The sequence below is a fragment of the Ornithorhynchus anatinus genome, chromosome 1 (genome assembly GCF_004115215.2).
Source record: "Ornithorhynchus anatinus isolate Pmale09 chromosome 1, mOrnAna1.pri.v4, whole genome shotgun sequence".
In the NCBI taxonomy this organism is placed as follows: Eukaryota; Metazoa; Chordata; class Mammalia; order Monotremata; family Ornithorhynchidae; genus Ornithorhynchus; species Ornithorhynchus anatinus.
In genome coordinates, this window is record NC_041728.1 from 163,053,264 (window position 1) to 163,075,332 (window position 22,069).

The 22,069-nt window shown below is 43.3% G+C and overlaps 1 protein-coding gene across 6 annotated transcripts in view; it reads right to left on the reverse strand.

The window, feature by feature from the left end:
- The window catches only part of MECOM (MDS1 and EVI1 complex locus), a 681,931-nt gene that overhangs the window by 339,732 nt on the left and 320,130 nt on the right, over positions 1 to 22,069 (reverse strand). For all 6 annotated transcript variants that reach the window (XM_039913287.1, XM_039913285.1, XM_039913284.1 and 3 more), the window contains exon 2: positions 15,368 to 15,711. In XM_039913287.1, coding sequence (XP_039769221.1) covers positions 15,368 to 15,711 — 344 coding nt within the window. The remainder of the gene's footprint in view (positions 1 to 15,367; positions 15,712 to 22,069) is intronic.

A 22,069-nucleotide genomic window follows, 5' to 3' on the forward strand; every position in this document is an offset into this window, starting at 1 on the left:
AAAACAAATAAATACAACTTTATGGATTTAAGATTTTGGACATATCACAGTAGTATAACTCTCCTAGGCGCGCTAAGTGATTGATGTAGTAATTCATCTTTGGCTTACAACCAGCTACGTATTCTATCTCTTCTCATCGGCCTGCCAACATCAGTGACAATGTCTGTGGTTTTTCCTAAGTACACACATGCTCTTCATTGTCTCTTTCCTGCCCACTTCTCAATGACACGTGTTTATAATTTTCCCCGTTTTTCTTTGGTCATAGTTTACTATTAACTGCATCTGTTCCATTAAAACGGAAAAGCAGGATACGGAGCCTCACCTCTTTCTAACAAAGGTAACCCGATGATGAAATGCTCGATCGCAATGCCGTGGCCCTTTATTTTCTTGAAGATTTTAATTCCGCAATAGGTTGTCGATTGAAAAGTTTGAATACGATTTCTTTTAAAACACATGTAAAGAAGTTGTCTGTGCTGTGAATAGTTAGGAAAGGGCATTATTACTGCATAAGGACATTATTTGAGATGGAATGGTATTATTAAAAATGATAGATTGCCTTGTGTTTGGAAACTTATAGGAAAAGTCTGATAATATATTAAACTTGTTTATTACGACTTCATCTGATTTTGAATAATACTACTTTTTCTTTTGACAAGAGCAATAAACTCTGCTGGTAAAGACACAGGTTGATTATCCCAAGTCAACTGTGTTGCTTAAAGAAACATGCCCAAACAATCAGCTCCTGACAGCTGCATCTCCCGTTATTTACACTAGCCATCGTGGTAATAACTCACCATTTCTATATTAATAAGGCAGTGAAATTTATTATGATGGTATTGAAAAGTTATTAAGTACTGCATCCCCAGTGACAAAGTGCCACAGTACTGTCACTATCCAAAAGCAGTTCCCCATCCATCACCTGCCTTTCCAGATGGTGCTGCATCTTTATCGCTCCCCGGTTGGTGACATCACCTGTTCGCCCGTTCAAAATTGATGATGAAAGCAAACAGATCTATCTTACTTACATTTACCAAATCAATTTAATTTTTACAGGCCACGGCTTAGTGACATATTGACTGTTTTCCTTAATGGCATCTACTGTATTTAATGCAAAGATGTCATCTTTGAATCCTGGCTCGCCTAATGTGTCATTTCATAATAAATGTTTTATAACATTATTTACTTAATGGAAAGAATTACGATTGCCTGTCAGTTCTCTGATCAAGCATAATGATAATTCTCTACTAAGGTATCATCTGCTGAATGGCCAAAATATTCTCTTACCCCTCACTGTCCTTTCCTGTCAAACATTCTAATCACAGAACCCTAAGAAAAGCACTCCAGAATTTCAGAAAGCAGAGGTAGCTTCTAATCAATCAATCATTGTGGGCTTACGTTGTGCCGAGCACCGTTCTAAGCACTTGGGAGAGTGCACTACAATAGAGTTGGTAATGATGCCCTCCTTACCACTATCTTTGAACAAACTAATCTTCATTATAAAAATGAATCATGGACGCAGAGCATAACAGTAGCTACAGAGCTGCGTTTAACAATACATTTAATGATTTCATTTTTTTTGAATAGTATTAACGGCGACTCCCATTCGGTTACTGCATTGGTTGAGGCTAGTTCACTGACTTTTCCGACACTAACTTGGATGACACTTTTTCCCGAGACTCTAATTTACAGAGTCCATCTGGTCCCTCCTAGGCTGGGTCCTTATGGCATGGAGATGCCCACTGTCTCTCTCTGCATTCAGAGTTCTTTTTCCCATCTTGATCCTACCGTGCATCACTGACAAGTACTTTGGAAATGGAATGGGGAGGAGGAAAGAGGAGGAAAGAATGTTTGTATGAAGAAGGGAGAAGCAGAGCACTGAGCTAAACGTTAGAGCTCTGCATGGTACTAACCTCATCAGTCACACGTGAAGGTTTCAGTTTGCCTAAATGCTGGTGACTTTCTGGAGAGAGACAATAATGGATAGCAAGTATCACTACTATCATATTCTGTCTGATCACCTGATTCTATCAAAATCAAATAGGCAGAAATTTGAACTAAGATAAAGTCTCTTCTGCAGATTTGGGGGGAAGAAAGTGAGGTCAGGCCAGCTGTTGATTAAACTCTGTTGAGGAAGAAGTTGAAACAGTAGAAGCTGTTAACCACATACTGGATGCAAGTCAAAAAACTCTCATTGCTCATTTGATGGGTTGATCTGTTCTCTCTTTTACGTTCATTCAGAGTCTAGACTTTAAGCAAAGGGGATGAGAAAACAAGAATTTAGAATGGTACGTTTGCCAGAACAGTGAGAAAAATCTTTTCTGCCCGAAGTTTTCTATAGGCCAAGAGGCCTTCCCTGATCAAACCTTAATTTCCCCTACCTGTTTTCCCTCCTGTGTTGCCTATTTATTTGGATCTGTACCTTTTTGCACCTGATACTCACCCTATCCTCAGCCTCACAGTACTTTCATTCATTCAGTAGCATTTATTGAGCGCTTACTATGTGCAGAGCACTGTACTAAGTGCTTGGAATGTACAATTCGGCAACAGATAGAGACAATCCCTGCCCATTGATGGGCTTACAGTCTAATCGGGGGAGACAGACAAAAACGATAGCAATAAATAGAATCAAGGGGATGTACACCTCATTAACAAAATAAATAGGGTAATAAAAATATATACAAATGAGCAAATGAGCACAGTGCTGAGGGGAGGGGAAGAGAGAGGGGGAGGAGCAGAGGGAAAGGGGGGAAAAGGGGGCTTAGCTGGGGGGAGGTGAAGGGGGGGCAGAGGAGCAGCAGAGGGAGCAGAGGGAAAAGAGGAAGCTCAGTCCGGGAAGGCCTCCTCAGTAGGGCTTTGAAGAGGGGAAGAGAGTTAGTTTGGCAGAGGTGAGGAGGGAGGGCATTCCAGGACGGCGGGAGGACGTGATCCAAGGGTCGATGGCGGGATAGGCAAGAATGGGGAATGGTGAGGAGGTGGGCGGCAGAGGAGCGGAGCATATGGGGTGCGCAGTACAAAGAGAGAAGGGAAGAGAGGTAGGAGGGGGCAAAGTGATGGAGAGCCTCGAAGCCTAGAGTGAGAAGTTTTTGTTTTGTGCAGAGGTTGATAAGCAGCCACTGGAGGTTTTTAAGGAGGGGAGTGACATGCCCAGAGCATTTCTGCAGGAAGATGAGCCGGGCAGCGGAATGAAGAATAGACTGGAGCGGGGAGAGACAGGAGGAAGGGAGATCAGGGAGAAGGCTGACACAATAATCCAGTCGGGATATGATGAGAGCCTGTACCAGTAAGATAGCCATTTGGGTGGAGAGGAAAGGGTGGATCTTGGCGATATTATAAAGGTGAGACTGACAGCCCTTGATGACGGATTGGATGTGTGGGGTGAATGAGAGAGCTGAGTCAAGGATGACACCAAGGTTGCGGGCTTGAGAGACGGGAAGGACGATCATACCATCCACAGTGATAGGGAAGTCAGGAAGAGGACAGGGCTTGGGAGGGAAGATAAGGAGCTCAGTTTTGGACATGTACTTATGTACATAACCACATTGTAGGTTGTCTGTTTTCTCTTCTATAATGTAAGCTACTGGGGGCAGGAAATGTGTCTACCAACTCTGTTGTATTCTACTCTCCCAGCTGGTTAGTACGGTGCTCTGCATACAAGAAGCACTCGATAAATACATTAATGGACTGATGTCAATTGAACTTTGTGCCGGTATGGGAGTACTGTACTGGCATCACAAGCATGCTTGTCCTTGATCAGAGTGGTTGATTTTTACCACAAAAGAATCTAAACAATAGACAAAGGGAAAACAAATCATCCACGCTACATGGGACTGACAGCAAAGCCAAGTTTTCTTACAAGCAGCACCTGGGAAATCTTCAGAAGTCATCTGAGGTTTAAAAGGAAAATCCTGCAATCAGGCACCCTGTCTAAACCACAAAGATTCCTACCAGAAACTTCAGGAATCCAGGTAGGCCTAGGGCATGAGTTGTATTTTAGGGCAATGCAATTGAATAAAGAGATAATAACTGGTCAATAGCACAGCTATGCCTGAGGCAGAGGGCAACAGGAAACACGTAAGAATTAATCAACCAATGGTATTTATTGATGGTTTACTGTGTGCAGAGCACTGTTCTAAGAGGTTTGGAGCATAGCGTTGGTAGACATGTTCCCTGTCCACAGGGAACTCAAAGTCTAGAGGGAGAGGCAAACATTACAATAAATAGATTATAGATATGTACATGAGTTCTTTGGGGCTGAGGGTGGGGTGAATATCAAGTGCTTAAATGGTACAATCAGTCATTCCATGGTATTTATTGAATGCTTACTTGAGTACTGTACTAAACGCTTGGGAGGGTAAAATACAATGGAATTGGTAGACACGTCACCTGCCTAAACCGAGCTAAAATCTAAAGGGGAAAACAGACTTTAATATAAAGGAATAAGTTACAGATAGATTCTTAAGTAATGTGGGGATGAGGGTGGTATGGTTACCAATTGTCCAAAAGGAAGAGATCCAAGCACAGAGATGACACAGTAGGGAGAGGGAGTGGAGAAAATGAGGGATTAATTCAGAAGGCCTTTTGGAGGAGATGTGATCTTAATAAGGCTTTGAAAATGGGAAGTGTGGAGGTGCTCTGGCATGAACGAAGGGAGAAGGAGGTCCAGGACAGAGGTATGATGTTAAGTGATAGTACAGTGCTCTGCACACAGTAAGTCTTTAATAAATTCAGTTGAGTCAATGAATGAAAGGGGTCAGTGGGGAGATAATGAAAGCACAATGAGCAAACTGGCATTAGAGGAGTGATTTGTCTGGGGTGGGTTGCAGTAGGAGATCAGTGAGGTAAGGTAGGAAGGGGAGAGCTGATGAGTCTTTTAAAGTTAATGATAAGTAGTTTCTGCTTGATATGGAGGTGGATGGGCACCATGGGGAGTTCTTGAAGACTGAAGAGACACGGCCTGAATGTTTTTGCAGTAAAACGACGCGGGCAGTAGAGCGAAGTATGGACCGTAGGAGGGAGAGATGGGAGGCAGGGAGGTCAGCAAGGAGGCTGAGGAAATGGTCAAGGTGGAATAGGAGAAATGCTTGGATTAGTGAGGCAGCAATTAGGATGGAAATGAATGGGCAGTTTTAGTGATTTTGTGAAGGTCAAACTGACAGGATTTGGAGACAGAGCGAATATGTGCGTTGTATGAGAGATGAGTCGAGAATAATGCCAGAGTTATGGACTTCTAAGAAAGGGAGGAAAGTTGTGCTGTCTACAGTAATGGAAAAGACAGGAGGAGGACAGGTTTGGTCTAGGAAGATGAGGAGTTCTGTTTGGGACATTTTGAGCTAGAGCTGTTGGTGGGACATTCAAGTAGAGATGTACTGAAGGCAAGAGGAATGTGAGACTGAAGAGAAGAAAGGTGAGCGCTGGAGATGTGGATTTGAGAATCATCCTCATAAAGATGGTAGTTGAATCCATGAAAGCAAATGAGTTCTCAAAGGGAATGGGTGGAGATGGAGAAAAGGGGACCCAGCACCAAGCTTTGATGGCCTCCCACAATTAGGGTGCTGGAGGAAGTGGGGGAGCCTGTGAAAAAGACTGAGAATGAGTGGCCAGAGACATAGGAGGAGAACCAGGAGAGGCCAGTGTAAGTTAAGCAGCATAACCCAGTGGAAATAGTATCAGCCTGGGAGTCAGAGGACCTGGGTTCTAATTCTGTTTCTCCCATTTGCCTGCTTTGTGACCTTGGACACCTAATTTCTCTGTGCCTCAGTTTCCTCGACTGTAAAATGGGTTTCAATACCTATTCCCCCCGTGAGCCCCATGTGAGATAGGGGCTGTGTTTGACCCAATCAGTTACTTTGATTACCTTGATTACCCAGCACTTCGAACAGTACTTGACACATAGTGCTTAATGAATACAACCATATTATTGTTTTCAATAATCATCATTATTTCCCCTTTCAGGGTTGCACCTGGAGAGTTTCCAGGACTCTTCCAGTCTCGACTACAGGAGGGAGAGTCAAGCAGAGGCCTACCCATTCCATCCTTAGCTTGGGCAGGGGCTAGCGAGTGAACGGCAATCTGCTACAGGTCAAAACTCCCCTGTGCTGGGCAGCAGCAGCATGGGACACAGTCAAGGGCAGAGACTCAAGTTTACTGTGAGGAAGGAAGCAATGGTAAACCACTTCCATATTTTTACCAAGAAAACTGAGGATAAACTTCCAGAACTATTGCAGATGGAGGTGGGCTGTTGTGGGAGACAGGTGTCCATAGCGTCGCTATGGGTCGGAGACGACTCGACGGCATAAGACAAGACAATCGTCGTTATTAAGCTAAGGTTGCATAATGTTTCCAGGAATAGGGGATGATCCACAGGATCAAAGGCAGCTGAGGGGTTGAAGATTAGAATGGATGGGAGGCCGCTATATTTGGCAAGACGGAGAACACTGGTGACCTCTGTATGGGCAGTTTCCGTGGAGTGGAGAGGCAGAAGCCATATTGGAGGGGATCAAGGAGAGAATTGGAGGAGAGGAAGTGGAGTCAGTGGGTGAAACTAACAGGGAGTTTGGAGAGGAATGGTTGGAAAGAAATGGAGTGATAACTGGAGGTAGCCACGGGATCAAGGGATTTTTTTTTTTTTTTAGGATAGGGGATAAATGAACATGGGTGAAAGCAGTGGAGAAGAAACCATTGGAGAGTTTACAGTTGAAGATGGCAGTCAGGGAGGGAAGGAGGGAGGCAGCAAGTGATTTGTGAAGATGCAAAGGGATGGGGTCAGAGGACAGGTAGAGGGAGGTACATTTGAGTAGGCAGGAGATCTCTTGAGATTCTGCTGGGAAAGATGGAAAAGTTGAGTTGGGGGCCAGAAGAAGTAAGGAACTGAAGAGAAGCAGGGGGGATTTTAGGGAGATCATGCCTGATTATTTCAATTTCTCAATAAAGTATATGGCTAAATACAGGACATGTGGTATTGAGATTCTACTGGGAAAGATGGGAGAGTCAAAGAAAGGGCAGGAGGAGGGAGGGGCTGGGGAAAAGAAAGGGAGATTTTAGGAAAGTCATAGCGATGGTTTCAATTTTATCAATATAGCCAGATACCGCACATGCCGGGGTACGGAGGTTTTGAGGAAGAAGTTTAACAACTAAAACAATTGGCTAGGGCAAGGTGCAGGGGAGTATAGATCATCAAAGACTAAGATTTAATAGATAGATAAATAGATAGAAATGAAATATTGGAGGATTCTACCTTCTCGGGGTGATTTGGTACTAATATCTTTCTGCGAACTACTGCCCCGCAGGGCCCAGAGAAGACTGTATTGCTCTCAGCAGGCCTGATTTAGTACTCGGGCTTCTGGGAATGCTAACTGGTTCCAAGGGATCCTGGAATACTCTATTGAATCAGAAGGCCCTTGGGACTTTCCTGAAATTAAAAGATGAGAAACTGATCCTACCTGAAGACAGTTTTGAGCCAGAATGGTTTTCCCTGTTTTTGGTTTTTCGTTTTTATTTTTGCATTTTACGATACTTGTTAAGCACTACGTGTCAGGCACTGTACTAAGCACTGGGTTAGATACAAGCTAATCGGGTTAGACACAGACCATGTCCCACCTGGGGCTCACAATATTAATCCTCATTTTATCGATGAGGTAACTGAGACATAACTACTCGAGGCCTGATACAAATGATTGGGAAGAGTTGAAGCCACTGTGAATTTTGGAGACTTGGATCAGTGAACCCTCAAGCCTGCCCAGCACCTGGAAGATAATCCATGCAATGGAAGTGGCCACTGACATGTTTCCAGGGTACTTACTCCAGTGAGAGAGTTTTCCTAATGTTGAAGTTAAGGTGCAGGCCTCCACCTGACAGAGTTGATGTTCCTGCCAGTTTGCACTTCCATCCCTCTTTTACCTTGCTTTGCACCCTCCTTCCCCCAACATCTGTGCCTTGGCCATTGGAATAATAGTAATAATAATGATTGTGGTATTTGTGAAGCACTTACCATTGTGGCACTGTACAAAATGCTAGGGAAGATAAAAGGTAATTGGGTTGGGCACAGTCCCTGTCCCACAGTGGGCTCACAGACTTAATCTCCATTTTACAGAGAAAGTAACTGAGACCAGAGAAATGAAGTGACTTGCCCAAGGTCACATAGCAGACAAGTGGAGGAGCTGGGATTAGAACCCAGATCCTACTGACTCCCAGATCCGTGCTCTATCCATTAGCCACGTTGCTTTAGGGGTCGCTCAGCCCAGACACAGCAAATGCTCCAAGCCTAGTCTGTCAAGGGTTTGGCAGGACTTGATGCGACAGCAGGATCCATGGCAACCTCAGGATAACCACTCTAGGTCATGCTAATCGCATGACAAGCCAAATATGGAACTGCCAAACAGTCGGGGTCTCGCCAGTTGTGATTCACTTGGAGAGGTCTGGTTCAGCGGATCCAGTTTCCTGGGCCTCCTGCTGAGCTGATTAGAACCTCCAGGAGAACCTCAGAATGGTCACAAACCTTCTTATTAGTGGGCTGGGCATGAATAAATATGAAAGCGCTAGAGGTGGCTCTTGGGCTGATATGAGTTGGAGAGTTGGGAATTAAAGGGGAGGTCTTCCTGAAGGATTTTAGGTGGTCTTTGGGAGGTGGAGACGGATAATGTTTGATTAATTTCAGGGTGTGGAATGGGGTGAAGCAGGCAAGGGAGGGCATTCCAGGCCCCGGGGAATAGCGTGAGGAAGGGTTTAGGGGTGGGCAAGATGAGAGCGGGGAGCATATAGGAGGTGATAATAATAATAATAATAATGTTGGTATTTGTTAAGCGCTTACTATGTGCCGAGCACTGTTCTAAGCGCCGGGGTAGACATAGGGGAATCAGGTTGTCCCACGTGGGGTTCACAGTCTTAATCCCCATTTTACAGATGAGGGAACTGAGGCACAGAGAAGTTAAGTGACTTGCCCACAGTCACACAGCCGACAAGTGGCAGAGCTGGGATTCGAACTCATGAGCCCTGACTCCAAAGCCCGTGCTCTTTCCACTGAGCCACGCTGCTTCTCCAAGATCTCAAGGTGATCTTGAGGAGAACATAGAGTGCTAACTAAGGAGTAGCAGTGAGTGAGCCAATATGTAAAATGAATAGAACTAGAGGTGAGCCTTGAAGCCAAAGTTAAGGAATGTTTGTCGGGAAGAGAAGAGGGCTACTTTCTGATGGAAGATGAGAAATTCAACTACGCAACCTGTTGAGTTCTAAGTGCCAGGCAGACCATCCAAGCCGGGACATCTTGGAGGCAATAGGAAATACAAGAGGTCTGGACTAGAAAGGCAGATTTAGAAGTCATCTGCATAGAGGGGGTAGCTGAAGCCATCCAGATAAGCTTCCCAAGAGAGAATGAATGTAATAATAATGTTGGTATTTGTTAAGCGCTTACTATGTGCCGAGCACTGTTCTAAGCGCTGGGAGAGATACAGGGTTATCAGGTTGTCCCACGTGAGGCTCACAGATAATCCCCATTTTACAGATGAGGTAACTGAGGCACAGAGAAGTTAAGTGACTTGCCCACAGTCACACAGCTGACAAGTGGCAGAGCTGGGATTTGAGCCCATGACCTCTGACTCCGAAGCCCAGGCTCTTTCCACTGAGCCACGCTGCTTCCCAAGAAGGCTAGGATACCCAGGACAGAGCCCTGCAAGGCATCCACAGTTAGGGGTAAGAGATAAAAGAGGACGAAGCAGGAAAAAAAAGAAAAACAAAACAGAGGAGAAGTAAGAGGAGAATCAGAAAAAGTAATGGGCCACCAAAACCAAGGTCAGTTAACGTTTCTATCCAAGATCAAATAGTAAGGTCAGATAGAAGCAGAATGACCTAGTGGATAGAGCACAGGCTACAATGTCAGATGGACCTGGGTTCTAATCCCAGCTCTGCCACATCTGCTTTGTGACCTTGGGCAAGCCACTTAACTTCTCTGGGCCTCAGTTACCTCATCAGCAAAATGGGGATTAAGACTGTAAATCCTATGGGGGACCGGGACTGTGTCCAACCTGATTAGCTTGTATCTACCCAGTGTTTACAACAGTCCCTGGCAAATAGTAAGCGCTTAACAGATACTATAAAAATTCTATAAGAAAAAGTTACTGAACATTTAAATCTCGGTGAACACTGGAATGGTGACTCTGTTACTAGGGTAGGTGAATAATAATAATAATAATAATCATTACAATAATAATCTCCATAATCACAGAAAACTTCTATCTGGGGAAAGATATGCTTACAGAGGACATTCCTGGGAGAAACTTCTGCTGCTGCAGCCATCAAATAGCATTTCAGAGTGGTGCATATTAAACACCAATATAATTGAATATTCATCCTCTCCACATCAGTCCACAGAGACAGGGTCTGTTTCCACAAGGAACCGCATCAGACCTCTTAAAAGTCTCTCTCTTCCTACAATAAGATTCTTTTCCTTTGTGACACATTCCCTGAATATTTGGGATGTGAGAGAGACCATTCTAATAATAATAATAACTGTGGTATTTGTTTAGCACTTAACACGTGCCAGGCACTGTACTAAGCATTGAGGTCAGTACAAGCAAATTGAGTTGGACACAGTCCCTGTCCCACGTGGGGCTCACAGTCTCAGTCTCTATTTTACAGATTGAGGTGACTGAGGCCCAGAGAAGTGAAGTGACTTGCCCGAGGCCACACAGCAGACAAGTGGCAGAGCCGCGAATAGAATCCATGACCTTCTGACTCCCAGGCCCGTGCTCTGTCCACTATGCCATCCTGCTTGTGAACAAAGTGTCCTGGTCACAAGTAGAGAGAAGGATCAATCAATAAATAAATCACTTTTTATTGATCCCTTACTACGTGCAGGGCACTATACTAAGCATTTGAGAGAATACAATATGACAGAGTCGGTAAACACCCTCCCTGCCCACAAGGAACTTACAGTCTAGGGGAGAGACAAACATTAAAGTATATTGCAGATAGGGAAATGGAGCTAATTGATGTCTTTCCTCTTCATCTGCCTTTAGTTTCTCTGTAAAACCATCTGTTGGTAAGGCAGGATGACTATGTATCAAGAGTCAAGTTTTAAAGACTATGAGATGGACAAGTAGACAGCTTTGTAAGTTCTAGGTTTTCATTTTCCTACAGTTTGACACCCTTAGTTTCCTCAGGAATTTGAGTTAGAGGGGCAATTAGCCCACCTCACCCCTCCCCTCCACACTGGAGAGCTCTATGATCTAAACAGAAGGACCTGGGTTCTAATCCCGGCTCTACCATTTGCCCTCTGTGTGACCTTGGGCAAATCACTTCACTTCTCCATGCCTCAGTTACTTCATCTGTGAAATGTGGATTAAGATTGTGAGCCCATGGGGACAGGGACTGTGTCCAGCCCAATTAGCTTGTATCTACCCCAGAGCTGAGAACAGTGCCTGGCCCATATAGTCAGTGCTTAATAAATACCATTAAAAAAATAGACCTAGGAAACCCAGTGTATCCCTAGCGATGCTATTGGTCAGGGATGCCGGGCACTGCGAGCCTTGACTCCCAGTGAATAACCACCACCCGAGCCATTCCAGTCCCTCCCTCCACTTCCCACCGGATGAAAATCCCTACAGAAAGAATCCTCTGAAAAGCCCAGGTCCTTCCCCTCTACACACGAAAGAATTCAATTCCATATTTCTAAGGAGTCCACTCCTATGTCATCTTTCCTACCTCTTTTCCCACACTATCGGACAAGATGAACTCACCAAGTTTAAGCTTTGTTTTTACTTTGGTTGGGGAAGAGATTTATGGATATCCCTGGAAAACTTGTTTTCTTTGTTGATTAGGAAGTAGTTAATGTTCCCTTTTCAAATAATCATAAAGCCGCAGCCACAAGACCCCTCCAGAGACAATTGAGATTCTAGCAAATAGAAAAAAGCTACAAATGACTAGTGGTAACAAATGATGGCCTTTGACCCAGTCTGTTGACCTGGTGTTCTATCAGTATTTTAATTAATTAACATCTTATTAGATAATACTCTGCTTTAGGCTGAGAAACTGAGGGAAAATTCCTGATTCATAGCCTGCCATTTAAGCAGGTCTCAGCATATCCTTTCGGTTCCTTGGCTCAATGTGTAGTTTCCAGATCGGGAATAGATAGAAAAGTTCATCGAAAATGTGAGACTCCCTATGACATGGCCAATGGCCTAGTGTTTTCTGGTTATCATATTACAAACCCATCGAGGCTCTTCTAATTTCATTTTTCTTGTTCACTGCCAAAGAATGTTCCCGTGTCAGATTCACCTTATTTACCCTGGAATATTATGTCGCCACTGTTCATCAGAATTACTTACATTATTTTATTTGGGCCCTCCTAGAATCATTACCAATTGAGGGTGGGAGGAAGTAAGAGTGCGGGAGAGCAAGGGGAAGGAGGAAAGGGTGAAGGGGAAGAGAAAGCTAGAGAGAAGGGGAAAGGGGGAGAAAAAAGGAAAAGGAGGGGGAGAGAGGGAGGGGGAGTGGAAAGAGAAAGGTGAGGAGGGAAAGAGGAAGGAGGAAAATAGGGAAGCAAGAAGAAGAGGGAGGAAAGTAAAGGAGTAAGAGAAGGAGGGCAGGAGTAAAGTGAGAAGAGGAGAGAAAGAAAGAATGGAAAGAGGAGAGGGGAAAGTGGGGTAAAGAGAGGGAAAGGGGGAGAAGAGTGGAAGGGATGGGCGGGGGAGAGGGATGGGATGGGGAGAAGGAGGGGAATCAATCAATTAATCATATTTATTGAGCACGTATTCTGTGCAGAGCACTGTACTAAGCTTGGGAGAGTTCAATATAACAGAATTGATAGACACGTTCGCTGCTGACAAGGATCTTTCAGTCTAGAGGGGGAGAAAATTGGGAAGGGAGGGAGGGAAGAGAAATAGGAAGTGGAGGAGAAGGAGGGAGACAGAGAGGGGAAGGAGAGAAAAAGAAGAGGCAAAGGGAGAAGAGAGGGGATGGGGAAAATGAGGGCAAAGGGAGGGAGAGGAGAAATAGGGAGGAAGGGGAAAGAGAGAGAGGGAGTGGATGGGATGGAAAGGGCACAAAGATGCACAATCTCTCCTGAAGTAGCCAAATTATTTCACCATTTAAGCTTTGGTTTGTTCCCAGTCTTTACATTATTGTGACCAGTACTGCATTTATTGCTTTACCTTGAATGATTTTGTAATAAAAATCTAATGAGCAATTCATTGTATGACTATTCAGGATTATTATTTAAAAGAGAATCATAATGACATGAAGAACATATTTGGCTTCAACTTACATTACACACAAACATGCACACACACAGTAGTTTATGGTGTGGTGATTTCTTCCAAAATGAATAACTAAATCAATGAAGTTAAAGATGCTAATGTCAAAGATTAAAAAAAATTCTTTCTAGTAATTACTCTGCATTGATTTTCCAATTTTCAGGTTTCAGCCAAGAATACAATTTCTCGTAGCTTTTCATTGTGATTTGGACAGATCATACATGGATTCCAACAATGTAAAGGGACAGAAAGTTGAAATTAAGTCCCGGAGGCACTGCATATTTATTCCTATTTAAAAACCAAACCAAATATCCTATTAATGACCATAAATATTAAGGGAACAAGCTAAAATAAATCTTAGTCGATCTGCCTTCTGTCTAAGTGAATTCCTGAGTAACCACTGGTCAGTGCCTTCTCCAAATGGCAAGTACTCTGAACATTGGCTCTCAGTCCAGCAAGATTGTTCTGTGCTGATTTCAGATGCCCTCAAGCAGAGCAGAGCAGAGCAGAGCCAAGAGTCAGAAACTTGCAGGGTCACAGAAGTTCTCTGTGGGAAAGGAGGAAGGTGGGGAAAGAGTGTGATTGTTCTCCTGGCATCCTCATAAATCTGGATCAAGACAGCAGAAAATGTGGAAAGATTCATCTAGGCTGACCAAGTGTCTGATGGAGAGCAGAAGGAAGGGCTTCCCAAGCAGTGTTTTTTGTTTGTTTGTTTGTTTTATGGTATTTAAGTGCTTATTATATGCCAGGCACTGTACTATGTGGCTGAGGTAGATAGAAGCTAATCAGGTTGGACACAGTCCAACACGATTTCCCACACGGAAATCGCCATCTTAATCCCTGTTTTACAGATGAGGGAACTGAGGCACAGAGAAGTTCAGTGACTTGCCCAAGGTCCCACAGCAGACAAGTGGCAGAGCCAAGATTAGAACCCAGGTCCTTCTGACTTCCAGGCCCGTGTTCTATCCACTAGGCCGTGCTGCTTCTCAGTTCTAGAAAATATACAAATGTCTGAGACTTAGGAATTTCAGAGATAAACCTTACCCCATTTCCAGCAGCACTTAATTCACTTTAAATATTTAAATATCTTCATCCTGATGATGGCCATTTAATTGATTCTTTGGCATTCTGAGATTTGTAGTAAGGCTCTTCCTAACTACAGTGTTGCAGGCTTAACCACATAATTCTCCTGCCTCCTCTAATCTTCCTTGAACAACTTTACCCTCTTACTGCGGAGTCCATAGTTTCTGGAACTCACAGTAAAACAGGAGTTTCTAAAGCTAGGATTATCCATGGATTTGGGGCCATGGTCTTGAAAATAGGAAGAAGAAAAAGTCAAGAGAAGCAGCAGGGCCTAGTGGAAAGAGCACTAGGGCCTGGAAGTCAGAGGACCTCATCTAATTTGCCTGTATCCACTCTAGTGCTTAGTACATGCCCGGCACATAATAAGTGCTTAACAAATGCCATTATTATTATCATTCTTAACATGCTTGGGGCCTTGCTGAAGCGGAGTACTGCTGCTGCGGTCGCCACCACTCTGTCCGGATCAGAGCTGTTCGGAGGCTTTGACTGGCTACATTTTGGAAGAGAGAACGGCCGCTAAATTTCATGAGCAGCCTACCTAATATGGGACATCTGGTCGTTTTGGTCCCATTCCACCCCCTACTCTCATATTTGCCAAGAAGCAAGGTGAAAACACGGAATCTATGAGAGAGCCCCAGTGTCCCGCAATTTAGCAAATACGCTCAAGCAGCTTCAATCCAAAGGAAGCAGTTATTTGAAATATCTGTACCCTCTGATGGTCACATTTTTAATAAATTTAATAGTAATGATAATTTTTTTAAATAAAGCAAAAACCCCACTCACACTCATCATTCTTTTGGGAAACCATAGTTCCAGTTATAGGGGCATAATTGTATTAGGAAGCAAGGATCCTTACTAAGAAGCGGGATTTTAGTGTAAAAATGGCAGTTGGAAAATACATGTCAGATTAAAGGGCGACTTTAAAATGTTCGCTTGGTTTAATTAATATCACGCCATAAAACATTACAAAGTCTTCTTTGACCCCATCTCTTAGAAGTTAAGTGTATTAAAAGCAGAATAGTAGAAATAGTTCATCTTACCTCCCATCCACAGCTGGGATCTTTCAGATTGGATCGCTGCTCTCCGACGTACGGCCCAAACTTCTCGCCTGCCTCGATCTTCCTTTTGGTCCATATTCCTAATCCAGCCCCTGGAACGTTTGACTCTCGGAGTTCAAACTCGGGAGGAATGGGAATGTCATCGGGAATGTAAATGGGGGCTTTATAAGGAGACCCATCCTTCACGGTGAATTCTTCATTCGATGTGGCTGGAGAAGAAGGTTCTTGAAGTTTGAGAGAGGAGAAAGTGCTCACCTCTCCATCAGCTTCTGACATGTCTTCCAAAGGGATTCCAGGAAAGTTGTCGTAGACACTGCACTCATCACCTAGGAACAAATCAAAGCGATGACATTTTCAATACAAAAGCCTATTCAGATCATAAAAAACTACTTATCCAACCTAGTTGATTAGTAGTTTCATAGAAGCAGTTTGGCTTAGTGGAAAGAGCGCAGGCTTGGGAGTCAGAGGCCAAAGGTTCTAATCCCGGCTCCGTCACTTGTCTGCTGTGTGACCTTGGGCAAGTCACTTAATTTCTCTGTGCCTCAGTTCCCTCATCTGTAAAATGGGGATTAAGACTGTGAGCCCCATGTGGGACAACCTGATTTCCTGGTATCTACCCCAATCCTTAGAACAGTGCTTGGCACATAGTAAGCACTTAACAAATACCATCATCACCATTATTAGTAATAGTATAAACAATGGAGCTATTCTAAAATGTGAATACTGACACTTTTAAGAAAGTCACTGATCACTACCATTGCAGTCCAAGCTCTTCGTGGAAGTGGAATGTGTCACTTGGTTGTTCCATACTTCCCAAGGGCCTGGCCTCTCCCTTTTCCTCTGCTCCTCCTCCCCTCCCCATTGCCCCGACTTCTTTCCTCTGTTCTACCCCCCTCCCTGCCCCACAGCACTCGTGTATATATATGTACATTTTAATTATCTATCAATTTTATTAAAGATGTGTATATATATATATCTATAATTCTATTTATTTACATTGATGCTATCGATGCCTGTTCACTTGTTTTGATGTCTGTCTTCCCGCTTCTAGACTGTGAGCCTGTTGTTGGGGAGGGATTTTCTCTGTTTCTGGATTGTACTTTCTAAGCACTTCGTACAGGAGCGTGGCTCAGTTGAAAGAGCATGGGCTTAGGAGTCAGAGATCATGGGTTCAAATCCCGACTCTGCCACTTGTCAGCTGTGTGACTGTGGGCAAGTCACTTAATAATAATGTTGGTATTTGTTAAGCGCTTACTATGTGCAGAGCACTGTTCTAAGCACTGGGGGAGATACAGGTTCATCAGGTTGTCCCACATGAGACTCACAGTCTTAATCCCCATTTTCCAGATGAGGTAACTACTTATCTGTCCCTCAGTTACCTCATCTGTAAAATGGGGAGTAAGACTGTGAGCCCCACGTGGGACAACTGATTACCCTGTATCTACCCCAGGACTTAGAACAGTGCTCTGCACATAGTAAGCACTTAACAAATACCAACATTATTATTACAGTGCTTCGCACACAGTAAGCACTCAATAAATATGACTGAATGAATGAATGCAGGTCACTCAGAGGGCTCAATAAATGATACTATTACTGCAATTACTAGTAGATTATTAGAGTATTGAGAAGCAGCATAGCATAGTGGATAGAGTATGGGTCATGGGTTCTAATTCTGGCTCTGCCACTTGTTTGCTGTATGATGTTGGGAAAGTCATTTCTTTGGGCCTCAATTACCTCATCCATAAAATGGGAATTAAGACTGTGAACCCCATGTGGGACTGGGACTGTGTCCAACCTGATTTGCTGGTATCCACTCCAGCACTTACTAGTGCCTGGTACAGAGTAAGCATTTAACAAAAGCCATCATTATTATTATTATTAGTTTGGAAAATGTTGGAAGAAAATGTTGTTAGGCTTAGGTAAGTTCTCTGATCATTCTGTGCCTCAGTCTCTCCCATTTCATAAAATCCTTCATCTCCTGTTCGGTAAGTTGAAATGGAGGGAACCAGAGGAAGGATAAGGGCTTTAAAGAAAGGGTCATGTGTAACTTCAAATGATGCAACCTAGGTCTTCACTGCAGAAAGACACATTTTAAAGTGCAGCGTTCTGGGATGGCACACTTTTGGGGCAAAGGTGTAAAGAGGATTTGGACTCTTGGGAAAAGAACGAAAAATAATCTCAAATCCCTATTAATAGCAAATATAAACATTAACAGAGGAAAGTTTTTACCTCTGCAAAATGTGGAGGGGACTATTGAAACTGTCACTTCAGCCACCTCACTACCTATGCATAAAACTTCACCATTAGTGAGGCGAACTTCAAACACTTGCATATGCCCACACGTGTATATACTGGCTGGGCTTTGAAGATATGTACCGTGATGGTACATGAAAAAGGGAAAGAGTTCAAACACACTTCACCAAATTGATCTAATCCATCATTCAAACAAGTCTTTGCATGTCACCCTGAGGGTCAACCGGTTTAGACCCCATTGGACCAGTTAAGGAAATGGAAAAAGAATTTGGATTTTCCCACAAAAAGTGATCCCCAGTCCCAGCACCAGATTATTTTTAAATTCCAAAGTTTCCATCTCTGAGGCTTTTATCCTTCAGGTTTGAGACATTCTGGATTCCAGGGGATTGACCATTTAAACAGTAGTTAATAGAAAAGCACCCGAAAAGAATAGATAATTACCCTCCAGTAATTATCCATTATAGTCCAGTTAAATTTCCCCTACCTCCTCAAAGGGTTAAATCAGTCATACTGTCATTTCCATCAAAGTGATTTCAAATCTTCAACAGAGGAGAAAGACAAACCCATCTGGGCCCTCCCACTGGCACCCCTGACCCTCTGACCTCTAAGCTACCAGTTAACTCTCCCGATGCATAATTTAAACAAGTGCATTTAGATTTTAATTTCTGGGGTGACAAAATACACATCTGTGTCAGGTCCGCTTCACGGTAGTCTCAATTTAAAACGAGAATGCTGCTCGAACAATGAAAATATATATAATTAAAAGCCGAATAACAATTTCTCTGTGTAAGCATTTAAAGAAAATGTAGTCGTGTGACAGTTTTAAATCAGTCCATCCATCGATGGTATTTACTGAGCGCTTACTGTGCGCAGAGCACTGTACACTCGAGCGAGTACAATACAACAGAGTCGGTAGACACATTCCCTGCCCAGAAGGAATCACGAGAAAAATTTAAAGACAAGTTAAATATCAAACTATCTCCATTACAAACATGAAACTATACAACAGCAAAGTTTACAAAGCAGAAGTAAATCTCTATTTCAAGCGAAACCAGCCCTAGGAAATTTCCACCGGCAATCTCCGCTCCTCACCGGGAACCGGTACAAACTAAAATGATCCGACAAATCAGGGAGTGATCCGAAAAAGCTTCTGAGATTAGATGATTGGAAAAGGATAAGTAGATTATTTTCCTTGTGTGTAATTATTGCTAATTTACAACATTTCTTAGATTGCAAACTTCTCGACAAACTGAACCCATCTATAGCAGGTAAGACCAAAGCAAGAAGTGGTTTGCACAACTCTGGTTCCATAAATAGCAATAATTATTTAGAGCTGCCTCTTGCTCCGATCACTCTCATCTGTTCTCTCGGGCATTAGCCTGAGGGAGAGTTGAGTAGGAACTTTGTTTATGGAGTTCAAGCAGTGACTGGAGAAGAGTTTCCCAAGATTGAAAATTGGGAATCGTGTAGTCTTTTTTCATTCATATGTCTAAGTGTGTGAACGTCCCCGAAGACCTGGCTAGGAACCCACACTTTTATAAATCAAAAGAACAAATGAATAAAGTGATAATCATTTAGATGGCTCCTTAAGTAGCTAATCTTGGTTTCCACTAAAATTTGCTCAAGTCTGACAGAATCTAGACCTGGATGGTTTTTGAGCAAAGCAGTTATATCTAGCCAACTCCACTTAAATGATTAATTTCTTTACTTTAAAAAAAACAGTTTGTTTCCTTCTATAACCAGAAGTTTAAACAAGTTTTGCAAATGGACACTTTTTCATTTGTCTAGGAACGTGAGAATCAGGATTACTGAAGGGAAGAGAAGAGAAGCAGCGTGATTTAGTGGAAAGAGCATGGGTTTGGGAGTCCAAGGTCGTGGGTTCTAATCTTGCCTCTGCCGCTTGTCAGCTGTGTGACCTTGGGCAAGCCACTTAACTTTTCTGTGCCTCAGTTATTACCTCATCTGTAAAATGGGAATTAAGACTGTGAGCCCCATGTGTGAAAACCTGACTACCCTGTACCTAACTCAGCGCTAAGAACGGTCCTCGGCATATAGTAAGCACTTAAATACCATAATTATTATTATTAGAAGTAAAAATGCTAATGCTAGTTACTTCAGCTCCAAGGAAGAGTGTGGAGCTGGTGATTGTGTTTGCTCTTATTCACAAGTGTGGCTACATATTTCTCCTTTTACCAACCACCTCTTCCTCCATAACTTCACCAAGGCATTCCCTTCAATTCTATTTTCTTTTTCACTAAAAACCTGTTGGCTGTAAATCGGCTTCCAACAACACCCGAACAATGCCAACACCGGGACAATGCCAACACCTGATTTTCTTTTTAATCATTGATAGTGACAATGACGACATTAATTTCCATTTTGATTACTCTCCTTCTTAGGAGAGATGCGAAGACCAATGAAATAGGAGGGCCTAAAGCAAATCACTTTTAATTTTCATCCTGTCTGTGCACAGCAAAAAAATATCCCACATACACCACATGAGCGTCAAAGATTACTTGAGATCCCAAGCAGAGTAGCTGCCTTCATAGCTACGTGAAACAACAAAGGCCCCTGGAAGAGACCAACTGGGGAATAGAACCGATTAGGTAATTCACCAGTTTAGACACTTCCCCTCATTCTATTACTTACTGAAGTTTGGTAATAAAAACAAGAGCAGGCTTCAAAGGAAACTCAGTGGTAAAGGTTAATTGCTACTACAGAAAAGGGTGGATCCCAGAGTTGGCACATTCTGCCCAACCTGCGGGTCGACAGGAAGGATTACACGTGGCTGCGAACCGAGGGGGTGAGCCCAACCTGGAGACGGGGGAGAGACGCGACTGCTAAAGCTAATCTCCCCGTCAGAGATCATCCGGTCCAAGCCGGTCTTGTGACCCCAGGTTGGGCTCCTGACGAAGCTCGAGGTAGGAGGTAGCATTGGCCATCAAAGCATTCAACCCTCAAGAGACATGTCACACCTCTTCCTTTGCTTGGAGAATTCCCGAGGGGATAATTACAGCAGTCTATTTGCAAGAAGGATGACCACTTCAGGAACTGGCTCCCCTTTGGCCTCAGCAGGAGGATGGCCAATACACACAAGCTGGCTTTGGGAAAAGGGTGGAGAACACCACCAAAATGCCAGAGAGGGACAAAATAAAGAGCTAGGAGGATTAACCTCCAAACATTACGTGAAGTGATCTCAAGATCATGGAATTTTAAAAGATAAGGAAAGGCAAAAAGGGAAACTAACAAAGTAAATTAAATGAATTTCAGGAATGCTGACTTCTCCGGGCTGAGGGAAATCTTTGGGAGGAAGTCTGAAGAATCAAAGGAACCCAATAAAGCTGGATGTTCCTTAATGAAATTATCTCAAAGTACTGACTACAGAGTTCAACAGCCATCCATTTTCCCTAATGGCATAAAAGGAAGTGAGCTTCATTTGCAACACGGGAGTCTAAGTTAGATCTAGACAGAGAAGATATGAGATCCTCGAATCTCTCCCTGGACAACTTTAAGATTATGAGGAAAATTGTGTTTCGACCTCTGTGGGGCAAGGGGCCGAAATATCCTCCTAAAGTTCTCAGCTATCCTCATTATGTCCTCTAACAAATGATGAAGGATTTGGAGACCTATGTGTAAGGAGAAAGAACTAGAAAAGTGGACAGAGGAAAATAAAATGACTGAGCAGATACCTATTTCATCCACTATGTGTTCTCTCAGGTTTTACTTTATCAGGCTTTTAAGTATGTCCTCAAGCTCAATATGTACACATCGGAACTCATATTCTCTCCCAACTTCTCTCCTCCACCAAATTTTTTCTCCACAGTTGACAACATCCCAATCCTTTCTGCCTCTCAAGCCCGTATTCCTGGCATCATTCTTGACTCTTCCCTTTCTTCAGCCTGTCACAAATCCTGACATCTCTTCCTCCAAAACCACTCTTTCAACTCCCTTCAAGTTACTACACCACAATCCAAGAACTTATATCTTGACTCGTCTACTGCATCAGCCTCCTGGCTCCAGTGTTTCACCTCGCCTGTCCTGACTTTGCTCTGCTGCCCGGATCATTTTTCTAAAGTGTTATTCTGCATGCATCCCCACTCTTATGAAACTTTTCATGGTTGCTTGCCCATTCCCCTGCAAATTAGACCGAAATGTCTGGCCATCAGTTTTAAGGCCCTCAACCGGCTCTTGCCTTTCTGTTACTTTCTCCCACCTGGTTCTCTTCATTCCATTCTCCCACTACAACACAACTCACACACTTCAATTCCTGTCAGGTCAACCCACTCACTGTGCCAGATTTCCAATATCTCTTCATTAATTCATTCAATCGAATTTACTAAGTGCTCACTGTGTGCAGAACACTGCATTAAGAGCTTGGAAGAGTACAATACAATACAATAGCAGTCACATTCCCTGCCCACAATGAGC